Raw genomic sequence first — 15,350 nt, 5'->3', positions numbered from 1 at the left:
AATCTATAATTAAATATTCAAAAAGTCACCAAAAAATATTCAAAAACTTATCAAACTATATTTGTAGAACCTATCCTTGTATATTTTTCATTAAAAAATCACCATAATTTATTCTTGATGCATTCATAAAATCTTTGATAATATGTAAAATTTTTAAAATATATTCTTGAGATTTATTATTGTATATTTTTATTCTTGTATCCATTATCATTATAAACAAATATATATAAATACTATAGAAGGATACATCGCCCTCCTCACTAATGCAAATGAGAGAGAATTTCCGACAACTCTAATTTTCTTCACTTCATATGCTGTTATTTTTATCTTCTAGCTTAAAAATTATTTCAAAGTAAAAAAATTTTATTCTCAATAATTTTTTAAAAAAATTATATTTCTTATTACCACCGCTACCATCATCATAGCATCCATAATTATTGGACCACCATTATTATTATAGCTATCATCTTCACTATTATTGTCGCCACTCTTATATCATCACTATTATCTTCATCATATTTGCCATATTGCTAATATATATATCATCTTTTGTCATCGTTACTATTTCTATCACCACCTTCATTACCTCTATAACACACCATCATCGCCATAAGAATCGCCTCCACACATCATTGACACCTTTGCTACTACCATAATTATTGTGCCGCCATCACTGCTGCATTGCTTTCTACCATACTACCACTATCATACCATCATTGCTATATCATTAACTTTACCACTACTACTATAATTATTGTCATTGCTACCACCACTATCTTGCTAGTACCATACTTACTCTACCATCGTCACCATCTCTACCATTCTACCATCATACCTATCATGAATGTCATCATCATCTACATTGCTTTTGTTGCAACTATTAATATATCTATTATCATCCATATATTGATTTTTAAAAAATAATTAATTATATCAAATATATTTATATTTTTATAATTTAAAAAATAAAAATAAAGAAATAAAATGATGCAAAAATGAAATCTTAACAAAATAGCCAAAATATAACTGATAACTGTTTATTATTTCAATAGAGTTATGGAACAAGGAAAAAAATGATGCACGGTCTTAGCAGGGTGTGGCGGAATACCATCACAAAAATCGATAAAATATATGATAATCAATGAAATATAAATATTTTTATTAAATTATGATAAATTTAATATGATTATAATAATTTTAACGTGATATCTCCGTTGCAACAACGAAATTTTTTTCTCAAGAATCATCGATACCATCTTGCAGCATTCTCTCACAGCAAATAAGCTGCTGCTGCTGCAATTCTACCCAAAAAAAAAAAGAAAAGCTGCTGCAACAAATACAGCCATGGCTGGTATTAATTTCTGCCTCACATTTTAATCATTAGATAATTGAGATTGAACTGCGGGCCTAGCCGTCCTGCATCTGCAACATCCACGCTATGACAATCTCTATTTAGTTGAATATCTGGACTATTTAGTGTTCAATCATAAGTAGATGGAAGAAGCGTAGACAAAATCCGTCTAGAGTTTAGAGGGAAATGATGATACTAATTATCATCAAAATCTTTTCTACTTTTCTGTCTGCATGTATATTTCGATGGGGGTGAGAAACAGTATCTAGTTTTATAAAAGAAAATTTTGTTTGCAATCATTTTTTTTAATAACATTGCAGTTATGTAGTAGCCGTAGCATGTTATCATCTCAAACTGCCACATAAAACATGCATCTAGATAAAAATAACGTATATATTTTTTTGCCGACATCAACATAAACGGTAATATATTTCTATATTCATAAGCAGTGAGAACTCTTCTTATAACCGTTATAATTTCAGAACAAATAATAAAGCAAGAGATCATAGTAACAAATAGATCAATTTTTTTTAGTCATATTCTTTCAACTATCCTTCCATTCGATGGTACAAGAGGCACGAAAGTTATTTCATTTTCATCTACTAACTTGTCGTGTAGAAGTCACTACATTTCCATGGGAAAACAAAACTGTATATGGCCAAAAATTGTCATTAATAACACAAATACCGAGCCAGTTCATAGTTTCCCTTTCTTGCATCTGTCACCATCCACAATCCCACTCCAAAAACATAGCGACTGTAGTGTTCAACTAAGATTGACTACTTTCGTCAGCAATTTGCCAACAGAAAATTTTAGGTCATTGGGAATGAATAGTTGATGAGGAACAGAATGCAATGCGACTGAAGCAGGAATTCTAATCATATAAGCAAGAATGATCTTTTCCTCTCTGCGTACTCTTTGGTTCAGATATTTGCATGAGCTTCTAAGCTTACATCCTTGACATATCTGGAAGGATTTGAAAAAAGAGAATAATCTTCCAGTTTAAAATAGTATTTAACTAGTTTAGTTTGCACCAAGAACACTATGAAACCACTTAGGACATGCTCTGGAATGCTGAAGAAGCGCAATCTTTTAGTTGCAAAACTGTTCTATGGACGGACAACAAAAATGAGCAACCTTTGTTGGGTCACTTCTAGACAGTCACCTGCTATTCAGATATTCAAAATTAAGATTTTACACATGTGAGAACTAAAACAAGGTTAAAATCAGGTTCTATATCAAGCAGCAAGCATCCTCTATCTTGTTGTCTATTGTACACAATCAACCACCAAAAGTTTCAGCCAATGATGAACTATCAGCAAATATAAGGGATGCATATCTAAAATAACTATTTCAAGGTAATGAAAAGCAATAAAATAGTAGTAGAATCTGAACCAAGTAGCACGGGTACAAAAAGGTTTTCTTGTACCCACAATAACAATTCACAACACAGCATTAAAAACCTATTCAATATTCACAGAACTTACATTTGAGCACCTATATGAGAAAACATATCTATGATCGTCATAGGAGTAATTGATTTAAACACCAGAGGCAAAGAAATATTGGAATGGAGAAGACATAATTGAGCATTAAAGTGGACACGTGCAGAGCACAAATTTGTGGTCAGATGACGAATAGAAAAGAACCCTTCTCATTCCACAGCAAGAAGAAATCTTGCTTGATGCACTCTTTGAACTGAAGACGTCAATGAAGGTGAATCCATTAGCTAATATATTAAGCCAGTCCCATAAACTAATAATGTGGAGAGGAAAATGATGGTCTGTGCCAAGTCAAATACCTGAATTGGTAATTTGAGATAAAGTCATGGTAAATTCAAGACTGATTCAAAAATACCGTGCCCTTTCAGTAACTCAATATGCGTAGTATGAGCTTTAAGATTTGGATAACAAAGGATTGCATACTACAGTACATATAGCAAGGCACCTGCAAACAAAGTTGTTGCTTGAGCAGCACAATCAAAAGAGTTTATCGTAACTATTCAAACCATCAAAAAAGGGTCTACTACAAACACTAGAATGCACACCTGCTAACTACCACAGGCCTCTCAGCTCTTGAGTGCCGGTAAGAAACAAGTCCTCAAGGATACACTAAAATATGAGTTTTAGCAATGATCCCTAGAAGCTATGAGCTTGAATGTAACCAAGACAATCAAATGAACTGTGTTGGGGTAGATCCTTGTCGCCTAGCCGACTATCTCTCCTCCTCGCTTCTCTACCAACTGAGTGCGCGCTTCCTCGTCTCCGAACCAACTAGGCATACCATATTATAGATCAAGCTAACTTATATCGACGGGCCTTGACCAAGTCGGCATTCTACCGACTTGGTCCGACACATATTTGACAACTAGCCGACGATGGTTCGACATATAGTCGGTATTTGACCGACGACTTCCTCGGCGCCATGCCAACTATTTAAATTCCACAAATCCGGGATCAAACGACGATTATCCGGCACGAATATTAACTACTTGCGAACGTGGAGCGCATTAGCTGCCCACGAGCGGCCCATTACTCGATTTTAATAGCAGTTAATGAGGTAACCGCCCGATAAGTGCCATAACTCTCACGTCTCGAGTATTCAGGGACGAAAGAGGGACGGGAGTTATACAGTAACGGCTTTCCTCGTGCTATAAAAAGCGAAAAGTTACGAGGACCAGATAAGGGATGTTAATTATAAGCTTTCAGGCTCTCACTTTTGGCTCTCGACTATTCTCTTTCTCCGGCTAACTTAAGCATCGGAGAGTCTCCCGCCGGACAACTTCCGGTAAGAGAACTTCGTTTTGCAGGTTTCCTACTGTTCAGCACTCAGGCGCAACAACTCGGCTCACCGCCGACCATCTCACCGAAGATGGACTGCAACAAACTATATGAACAAACTACTGTGAAAACCTTTTGACTCAACTAGATTCAATCAATTCACTGATACATGCTTCATGGAAAAGACAGAAGAAAACAGAAGGGTGGCAAAAAATAGTTATTATCACTCATATCAGCACCAACTTTTCAAGTCACTTCGTATTCCTATAGCATGTATTAACAATTCAGCGAGCTACCTCAAGATAAATGAAGCTTCATCTGTAAACCTCCTTTCTAGTGGTTCAAAAGTAAATTATGATTATTTCTAGTGTGTTGAGACAGGTTATAAAGTATGAAGGACACCTAGCCATAATAAGCGTCACAAGTGGCAGCCAATCTTAGGCAGCCCAATTAAGCAGGTCACAACAACATGCCTTCATGGATGCTTATTTTGAGTAGCGTGAACTTGCCATGTTACAAGCCCAAGAAGGCATTAGATATTTTCTTAAAAAGTAGCAAGTAGCAACGGGGGGTGGGGGGGCGCTGACCCAAGTTTGCCCAATGGATCTGAACTTATATACACATGCCCATTCACCAGATTAGCATCAAGGTTCGATGAAAACCATCAAGAGGTCTATACCCCACTAATTTTGCACCAGAGAATAAAGGGAACATAGTGTTCTCAAATCTGCTAGTTATGGCAAGATGTGAAAATTTCACAAACTGATGCTGCAACAACAACATCTTGTACAAGAATCACACTTCAAGCTTATGAAAGCAAAGTTCATAGCTTTCTACAAAGCCATTAAGTGAAAGAGTTTGCATGCCTAAAATGACATGATCGGAACATCTTGACATTTGACAACCATATGCAATTGAATCACCTTCCAAGAAACAAATTAAGTGACATGCATTTGTTGACATGTTACTGAAAGAAAAAAAAAAAAGAAAACAAGGTGGAAGTATATCAGAATCTAAATTGCTAGAATAATGCATTTTATTTTCAAGATTGATGCATCAACATAGAGATTCAAGGAGAATAAGTAAGAAAAGTGATGGGAGGCATTCAGGATGAAGGTCATTTAAACAACCAAAATAACAGCTCATCAGTGTTGGTGCAACTAAGCTATGAAACTGAAATTACGCACAGAATCAATTTCCTGAAATATTTATAGACATATCCACATCATTCTCAACGTTTAATTGGTTAGAAATTTAAGTATCATTATATCCTCAGAAATGTCAAAACTAATCCCATTATAGATTTCTAGGAAATCTATGATACCCGATATGCTTTTGTTTACAGGTTCTTATGAGACTCAAGATTTCACATGTCCTAGAAGGCAACAAGGCAACAAGAAGATAAAGGTCAAAAACACAGATTATGTCTACATAGCATTTCCAAGTAATATTTACATTATAATGAAATGGAAAAGCCGAACATGTGAGCTCATCCTCTTTGAATCAACTCCAAGCCCAACAAAAAGTAAAACTGAAAGGGAACACAAAATAGCAATGGCAATTTTGGTATTTCTTAAAAATAATAAACCAATATGTATCATAAAAATGCATTCCAAGGTTCTCTATAACATGTTCTTTCCACTGCTTTAGACCTGGCTGAAATATTATCTTTTTTATTGCTCCCTGAAGTAAGCAGCAAAGAATACGTTCTTATCCTTCATAGTACTAAATTTTCTAACTTTGTCTAATCTAGACCATGTAGTTTATGTCACTGCACATATCACGGGCTTATGATTTTCACATTATCAGAAGTCCATGAGACACCAAGACTACCTCCATATAGCCGAATCAGCCTCAACCCCACCCCCCACCCCCCCTCTAGTTATATCTTAGTTAGGCTAGTACCACTCCTTTCGCAGGTTGGAACCCAACCATTGGAACTTAGGCAAGTAGGAAAGTGAGAGAACGAGAGAGAAGTTATAGCCACTTCCTGGTATCCTGAACCCAATCCTCAAACTCTAGGGGGTTCAGTTTACATGCACAAGAACCACTCCCCTGCTTACAAAGCTGGGATGTGGACAAAGATGCCGCTTGTTATCCATCTAACAAGTTAAAAGATTGCCGATACAAGATATATACCAGAAATATCTAGAGAAGTTCTAGCAACATTCAACAAACATCTAAGTGGTAAAGAACTCTAGGTTTCTCCTACATCTTTGCAGAAAAAGCCTCCTCCCTTGAGTCATACTGGTTGATTCGGGAAATTGAAACGCTCGGGAAATAAACAAACTACTCAAAGAAAGAATACACCATAAAGATTGCTCACTTTGCGATTTCTTGATGTTCTTGGCCGACTTTTTCCAAGGCCGGTTTCAAGAAATGGCGACACGATAAGGTAGCAGGGATTTCTTTGGGATCCGTCGGAACGTCTCGAGAGAAATTTGCGTCCTCTAGGTAACCCTCCTCTCGCAAGCGACTCATGAGAGATAGCACCTCAGGGCAGGGGAGAGATTCGGGAATTCCTTCTATTCCATCGGCCGATACCTAGAACTCCTTATATTTACCGATGCCGTCAGGTAATGGTGGAGGCTTCTTGACCCCTGCAACCACGGAGGGCTTTCAAGGTCCTTGGATTCAGCGGTCTGGGGATTGGAGTAGAGGTTGGGGGAATCTGAGGCAATTTCTTGGACGGTGAGAGAGGAGAGTGTTCTTGGAGGGAAGACTGGTGGGGAAGAAGATTGGGAATGATTGAGGAGAGGAAGTCGTAGGAGTTAGGGAGAAGTGGCTCCGTGGTGGTGGAGAGAGCCGTGGAGATTACTGGAGCGGAGGGCTGGGAAGAACGCAACCATCCTCGGATTGGAGCCGGTCGCTGGCGGCCGGTTTGATTTGGACTTATCTGTAGGACCCACCTCATTCAGTTTCGGGACTTGAAATAAAAAGAATGATCAACAAATTTGAACTGGTTCAGCCGGTTCAAACACTGGACCCTTTGAAACGTGTGTTATTCCTGACATGAAGAGTGGTTCCCATAACAAATTTTCTTTTCTCTTATGGTACAAATAAATTTCCTTTTCTTAAGGTCCAACTAGAACAGTCGATCCAAATGTCTTCTACGTTGCCGGCAAGGATTGGATTTAAACCTTCTGTTTAGTATGAAAAATAAATTAAAAGAGAATGGATGGATGATTAAAAGAAGAATGGATGGATGATAGAGAGGATAGATAAAATCCATCCATCTTTTCATATATTTGGTGAAAGGATGATAGATGAAAATAATTTTTTTCTCTATTTAGTATAAGAATAAAAGGGAAGATAAATATATTTATATGATATTTTTATAAGATATTCTTTGAGCAAAATATTATTATAATTAATTTATAATATTTATTTATATGAAAAAAATAGACAATATATAAATAAAATTATAATCTATAATTATATTAAAATTATATAAATATTTAATTTTAATTTAATTTAATAAATAATTTAATAAATTAATTATATATATTAATTATATAAATATTAATTTATAATTTAATTTAAATAGTTAAATAATATTATACGAATAGTTGACCAAAAATTAGTAAATAAAAATAGAGAAATAATAAATAATTTTAATTATTTAATTATAATTTTAAAATTATGTACTGAAATTAAAATAATTAATAATAAAATTTAATAATATATAATTAATAGTATATATATATATATATATAATATAAATAAAAAGTGAAGAAATATTATAGCTTTATCTAAAAAAATAAGAGAGGTAATTTTATCAATACAAAAATCTATCCATCAATGCTCCATCCATCCATCCTTGCATCCTCTCAATTTGGGAGGATACAAATTGATAGGTCAGGATAGATGGACAATTTCTTTTTTTTCATTCATTTTTTCTGTAACTTGTTGAACCAAATAATAGATGGATGCCATCCATCCTCTAATGATCCTATCCAAATACATAAAAAATACTGTCAATTATCGATCATGCAGGTTAATTGGCTTCATATAGAATTTGTCGAGGCATCGTAGGAGATCAATGGGGAACTACTCCTGGCTTAGGTTTTCGAAACTTGCAAAAATCTTTGAATATGTAATCAAAGAGAAATCTTTATTTCAGGGTTGAGTCGGTGAGGGACAGCAACACTTCATACAATATAATACTGTCTGTATTGGATATATTATATGGCACTTTCTTAATCATGGTTGCATGCAATATACAGATGGTCACAAGACTGCTATTGAAAGGTTCTTTCTCCGATTAAGGGTCTATTTGGATGGTTGGATCCAAAATCCTATGAGATTCATAGTCCAATCATAAAAAAAATTAGATTATAAATAGGTTAGGCCCTATATTTATAAATATCTAGGATCATTTTTGAGTGAGTTGATCCGGATCCATAGGGACAAAAAAATGACAGGCTGAGATCATTTTTTTCTTCCTATGAGATCTGGACCAGCCCATTTAAAAAGTGGCTCTGGATACTTATAATCAAATAGCCTGACCTGCTTATAGTCTATTATTTTTATGTTAGGTCATGAATTCTATAGAATTTTAGGTCCAACCATCCAAACATAGCCTAAATCTTGAATCAAAGATGATCTAAAGTATTTACTTGTTATATTACACATTTATTAATCAGTGGATTAAGTGTTGAGTGTTGAGCATGGACAGCACTTGGCCAAACTCATCAAACATAACACCGCCAGCTCATCCTAAAATGCTTTCTGGCCTTGCTAACCATTTCGAGCCATGGGTGTTGATACAGAGTGTAGGGTTGCCTCGGGTATGACTATTTACTGCCTTCGACAGTCACCAATCTACTTTACCTCGGTGCTTCCCCAACTGAAGTGTTTTTATCATCACATCAAATCAAGATTTTCGGTTACAGTTATGCGACGGATTGCTACCATTCCATGCTCAGGATACACTCTAGATCCAGATCCATCAGATGTCAACTCGCTCCAACCAAATATAGTCATTAATCAAAGAATAGCAGAAAGAAGGGAGATAAAGAGGCTTGAGAGCATGCTCGGGGGATGCCTTTCATTGGAAATAATTCCATGGTAGTATTTGGATGTCCCAATTCTAAATGGAACAAGGGCTTATTTCATCTTATTTTTCCAAACAGATGAAAAAGGCATGATGAGCCACCCTGGTTTAGCAATTCCAGTCAACCCTCCTTTATTCCCATCTACTCTGATTTAGCTATTCCATGATAAACCATGGAATAACTAATATTAATTATATCTTATTCTAGGCATATGGAATAATACTGTATTAATTGCATCTTATTCTCGATGAATAGTAGATTTTCAACCAAATAAAAATTTGGAATAACAAGGATGAATAGCTATTCTTTGAGAATTTGTATTCCTATTCCAGAAATAAGAAAAGGATATCCAAACACTACCATAAAGAATTTGACTTGCAGATTTAGCCATCCCATCTTGATCGATTTGGTGGTGATGTTCATCCAACTTGGAGCGACCGACTTATATGACAGATCGGACACCAGCAACGACAGGTGTAGATGTGAAAATACAACCTACTCAATAATAGGTTAACTTAGCTCTAGTTCATGGGGTAGATAGTCACAAATAATTTTGAACAAATAAATATACCTGAGGTATGCTATTACTTATTTATATCATTATCATTTAAATTTCTTTCATGAAATAGAATGTAATGCCTTTTCTTGAAAATAAAAGAAAAAAAAAGACTATATATAGGTAGAACACAGCACCATCACGAATGACCAATGAAATAAGAGAAAATTCATGAGATGCTGCTAATATTTATTTGAATGAGAAATTCTTTGTATATTGCCTGTGGTGTAGAAAATCTAACGTGGAGCGCACCGCTTCGTCCTATTTGACTACATAGCCATCATTTTCTAACGTACATTTAATGTCTGCAGTTCTATTTTTTCGTTTGAAATTTTAAATGATGAAAATATCTCTTTCTTTCTAAAAAAATTATAACATCCTGCATAAATATTATGGCTAGTAATTTTTCAATGATGAAAATATTCTTCCCTCTTTATGATATCCTATGAAAAAATTATGACAACCTATGTAGAAAGTCATAATTTCAATTCAGGATATCATAATATCTGCACAGGATGTCATAATTTTTTCGAAAAGGAAGGAGCATTGTCATCATTCAAAATTTCAAACGAAAAAGTAGAACTATGGACATTAAATAAGCATTAAATGCGTATTGAAAAGCGATGACTATGTAGTCCAATAGGATGAATCGGTGCACTCCACGTCGGATTTTCTACACCGCAGGCGGTGTACAAAGAATTTCCCTCATTTGGATAATGTATACTCATATTTGGCCAAGCTAGCACCATGGTAATGCCATGAAGGACTGTATTAGGATTTCTATGGTAGCAATATAGTGTGATTAATGTCATTGTCCAATTGAACAAAACATTAATGTGATTTTGTAAAATTCATCAAATTGATACAAAGTCAAGTGTAATGTAGCAGGATTTGGGTTGCACATGACAATTAGGTATTCATGCAATTTCCAATGACTATCTCTTAATATGTTTCTCAATTTCAACAAAACAAAATGAGACTAACTTTTATTTGTTTCCTTAAAAGCACAAAACCATTAATTGAGTTTACCAGCGTGCCAAATTGATCAGATACATCAAATAGATACACCCAATTAAAGGAAACAAATCTGTTTATAATTAAAATTCCAAGAGATAGAGAAATATGACCTCTTATATGAATAACAAGTGGTCAAATATTGTTCCTTCAAGTGTCATGTATAAATATTTAATTAAATTTTGATCTTTATATTTTTAATCATTTACAATAATTGGTCAACTTGATCAATTAATCATTGAATGTAAACATACCTATTTTGTTGCACAAGTCATTATAATTAATGGATGAATGTCTTAATAAGAATATGTTTGGATGGTTGGATCTAAAATTACATAAGAAATTATGAGTTGGGACAATACAACCATTCAAACCAGACTAGATTAAGTTATACTTACACAAATCTAAAATATTTTTGGAGTAGACCAATCTAAATATAGGATTCCAAAGGGCCAACAACGATGGTTCCTCAGATTTTTATAGATATAAGTCTAAATCAGCCTCATTTAGCTATTTATCTTGGCACAACCCATGAATTCTATAAGTTTTTGGATTCAGACTTCGGAACAAATTCTAAACCAATAGCCTGGAAAATCTGTAGATTGGAGCTTGTGGAACATATTAGGATGTCCTTTGCACACGCCGAGTGTTAAAACTTGGCATAATTGATCAAAATCACACGACAAATGAAACCATACAATGTGATCAGAGCGACACCATGTGGACGATCCGTTAGTCATCTCGCTCAAGAATCAGGCGCAGGGGAACAATCGTCTCCCCGCTCCGACTCGGACTCGGACCTGAAGCGCTCCCGAGTCAAGTCGAGCCAGACCTGGCGGAACACCTCGACGATGACGTCGTGGTGCTCGTCCGAGTTGAGGCACAGGTAGCAGGCCAGCAGCCCTTCCAGCTCCTCCGCCTGCCGCATCCCCTTCTCCGCGATCATCTCCATCATCGACTCCCTGAAATCCCTCTGCGGATCTCGCGAGCACTTCAACACCGCGAAGCTCTCCAACTGCCTCCTCCCCTTCTCCTCGTCTTTCCCTCTCACCCTCGCCGCCGACGCCTTCTCCGTCCGAGGGGAGTAAACCCTAACTCTTGCTCTGCGGCGAATCTTTCCAGCGATGGATTTCTGCGCCGAATCTGGACAATGTATTAATCTTTGAGGAGGATCGATTCCGTTGGTCGTGATGGGTTTCGGAAGACGAGGAGGCGTGGATCTTGTTGTCGGAGATGGACTTACCTCTCTTTCCTCTTTCACCAGTCTTTTTAACTTGCGATTCCCCGAAGGTCTCCTTGGAGGCGTCTCCGATCCATTGATCGGTTTTTCCCAACGCTGATTCCGTCGCCGGAGCTTGCGATCGTCCCCAGACCGCTCTTTCTCCGTGGGGATCTCAAAAGGCCGCTGCGTTTCTGGGGAACTCCCGGCGAATCGGAAGTCCGATCTACGACAACGAATCGGCCTCAGTTCGAGGTCAGTCAACGAATTGGGCCGAGTCGGGCGACTCGCTCTGGATCGAACAAGAAGTCTCTCATCATCCACGGATGGCGGGAAACGGGCGGCGATCCGGCGCAGGACGTCCTGGACGGGCGAGGAGGGGAGACGGTGGGCGGCGGAACAGTGGCGATATGGTCTGGGAGTGGCGCCGGCGGTGGAAGAGGAGGCAGGGGAGGAATGGGAGATGGGTTCGAGTGGGGTGCTTCGCTTGGGATTGTGTGAGCGGGAATCAAGTTTGGAGGTGAGGCGCCTTAGCTTGGACATCAAGGAGAGAGGAAGGGCCCGGGTCAAGGAAAAGCTCGTCGAGGACCTGGACGAGGAGAACAAATGCTGCTTCTTCTTCTTCGTCTTCATCTGCTCCCGCCGCCTCGTCCATTTCATCCCAATCTCTTCTTTTACTCTCAGGTATTTCTACTTCCTCTGTCTATTCAAGTTCGTTTCTTCCTGGAATTAGCTTTGTTTGGTTCTGCATATATAGTTTTATGGGTTTGTGATTTGAAATTGGATCATGGGATGATGGGGAGAAGAAACGGTTGGGAAATGGCGGTTAGGACGTCATGGGGAACGTGGGCTTTTTAAGTGGTCCTTCAAGTTAAGGTGGAATCAAAGAGTGAGTGTTACATGGAACACACGATGACACTCGCAAGAGCGGAGAGTGTTAGTTTTTCATCATCAGGGTGGTAAGTGGGTGGGGATGTGGGTGTGATTAGGAGGAGATTTTTTCTGCATTTCCGGAATTAAAAGAAGTTCGCGCCCTGATATGTTCTGACGCGTGAGGGATCTCTCCCTTATCGAGTTCTCTCTCTCCACGATCTGGAGAGTGGAACCGCCTCGAAGCGAGTTAAGCCTCTCTCTCTTCTGTAAACATTTTGAATGGGTCCCCGCCATGTTGTGTTCCTTTTGTGTTCTATGAGTAGGTTAATTTTAGTTGAGGACTCTGAAAAAGTTCCAGACTATGATCGTAAAGAAAGCTATTGTTTTAACGAGGAAACCAAGTGGCAATGAGAGGCTGCAACTAGAATAACATAGATGATCCTGATTACCGTTTGTTTGCCTCTCTTAAATTGGGCCTGCTTAGGCTCTTGTTTGCTCATGCATTCAGATCAAATGCCAGATAAAATTCTTTTGGATATTTTTTGTCGAGTTGTAACTCAGTTGACTGAACCTGATAGTAATTTGATTAGGCTGGACCACTGCTCCGGATATGCAGAACTTGACTATCGGTTCAAGTGAATATAGTCTATCGTATTCATAAGGACACGATTCAGAACAAGAGGAGCAGTCTTTTAAAGTATTTGTCTTGAGTGTTAAAACAATGATGCATAAATTTGTTTACTGATTCATTGTCAAGTCTATATATTGAAGATTTGATTAAAAAAACTGTCAAGCGATCAAAAGTCAAACCAAATGGAATTTTTAGATTTTGGAACATTGTTGACAAATAGACCTTCAAATTCTTGCTTCTACTATACCAATATATGTAACAAATGTACCATGGGCAGACTTTCTTAGGGTTGTTTAGTTTAGAGATCCAAATAATCAAATCAATTATAACCATGAAACCTGATTGTACATTTTACAAAACCAGCAGCTTGGATTTTCCTTGTTTCCTCACAAACTAATTCCGGATGTTTGCACTAGCATTGCTTCCAAAGTGATATTAAAAGCAATCAAGTAAAGCTTCTTTAATTTGTTTTCTTTAATTTCTTACCATCCTGTTCTTGCGAAATCTGTGAACCAAATACATTTGGACCTTAAGGTCTTGCTGCTCCCTAGTTTGCACTTGATTACGAAAATTTTTCAAAGTGAAGTGAAAGTTTAGGTTCATCATCCTGCAGGCCGGGAACCCCTCGTTTTATTCACAGAACAACAGGGCTTACAGATGAGACTTATAACAAACCCTGCATCAATTTACAACAAGTTCAAATTCTTTATTTATGTTTAAAATAGGTTTCTTTGTTTTATAAGAAAACATTGTTATAGTTGATGAAAAACTGTTGTATGAATTTCTTCTTTGTTCATTAATCTTGTCGCAATGTTATGACTATATTATTTTGGAACCCAAGTGGGCTTCATATGTCTCCACCAGAGGCCCATCATGGTCCAGTCCAAATCTGCCGGTCGACTTTCAGTCCATTATTAATCTCGTAACATATATAGCACTTTAAATGAACCTTCTTAAGGATCTCTTCTGCACCAATATGTTATAAAGTTAGTCTTGATACTGTAGGATAACCAGCATCATATATCTTCATTAGAAAGGTAAAAGTAAAACTACCAGCTTGTCTTTGCAGGTTCGGTTTAGCGTGCTCTAAAGCAGATTTGAGTTTCTGCTTGAGACCTGCCTGCATGAAGTGCTCTACAATGCATTGGAAACATTATCATAAAGTTGCACATGAATTTCAATATCTAACATGGATTGGAAGTGAACTCCAAGCGGAAACTCACTTTTCACTTTGGATGGGACATAAACGGTGCCCATTATTTGCAATGACGTTTCCCAAAAACAAGGAGCAAAACATGGCTCCTATATGAGGGAGATATAAAAGGATTGATGGACCCATAACCGCTCATGATTGAGCATATATTAGCTAATTGCTTGGCTATCATTGTCCCATTCTCTTTTCTTCCCCCTCCTATTGAACATAGAGATAATTGTAGAACACCTGGTCTTTGATTGCAAGATGAGAATAGAAAAGAGAGTCTGAATGGTGGGGAAGAATGGACAGATGGAGAAAGCAAGGGAAATAGAAGCAGCATGAAAAGCAGAGTCTCTTGATATAGAAGAATAGAATAATTTGTTTCTTTCTATTTAGATCACTACATAAAATAATTAAAAATGTCTGATTGCTATGATGCTTCTTCTTTTTTTTTTGTTCAATTTCTTTAATTTTCTGCATACAAGTAAATGCTCTAAAAGAAACATTCCTCTAGTAAAACTTTTATTTCCATAGCTTTTCCTGATCCAAGCAGGGATGGGTGAGGAAGCAGATTTGCATTTCAGTTGGGAAAAGTGAGTCTCTTAAAGGAAAAAAAAAAAGAACAAAAAAGAATTGGAAGCACACGGGGAGTGGCTGCAGGAGTGACTTTTAAG

The 15,350-nt window shown here is 37.0% G+C and overlaps 1 protein-coding gene and 1 pseudogene across 1 annotated transcript; both read right to left on the bottom strand.

Annotated features, from left to right (window-relative positions):
• Positions 1 to 2,325: 2,325 nt before the first annotated feature.
• On the bottom strand, positions 2,326 to 6,980 carry LOC114913974 (uncharacterized; annotated as a pseudogene).
• A 4,324-nt stretch (positions 6,981 to 11,304) lies between these two features.
• Positions 11,305 to 14,542, bottom strand: LOC105041468 (uncharacterized). The gene has a single exon (XM_010918439.4). It carries the CDS (start codon positions 12,635 to 12,637, stop codon positions 11,504 to 11,506), a length of 1,134 nt encoding a protein of 377 aa, XP_010916741.2. The 5' UTR covers positions 12,638 to 14,542; the 3' UTR covers positions 11,305 to 11,503.
• Between the last annotated feature and the right edge of the window lie 808 nt (positions 14,543 to 15,350).

The sequence above is a fragment of the Elaeis guineensis genome, chromosome 3 (assembly GCF_000442705.2).
Source record: "Elaeis guineensis isolate ETL-2024a chromosome 3, EG11, whole genome shotgun sequence".
Lineage (NCBI taxonomy): Eukaryota > Viridiplantae > Streptophyta > Magnoliopsida > Arecales > Arecaceae > Elaeis > Elaeis guineensis.
This window is presented reverse-complemented; position numbering and strand designations above follow the sequence as displayed.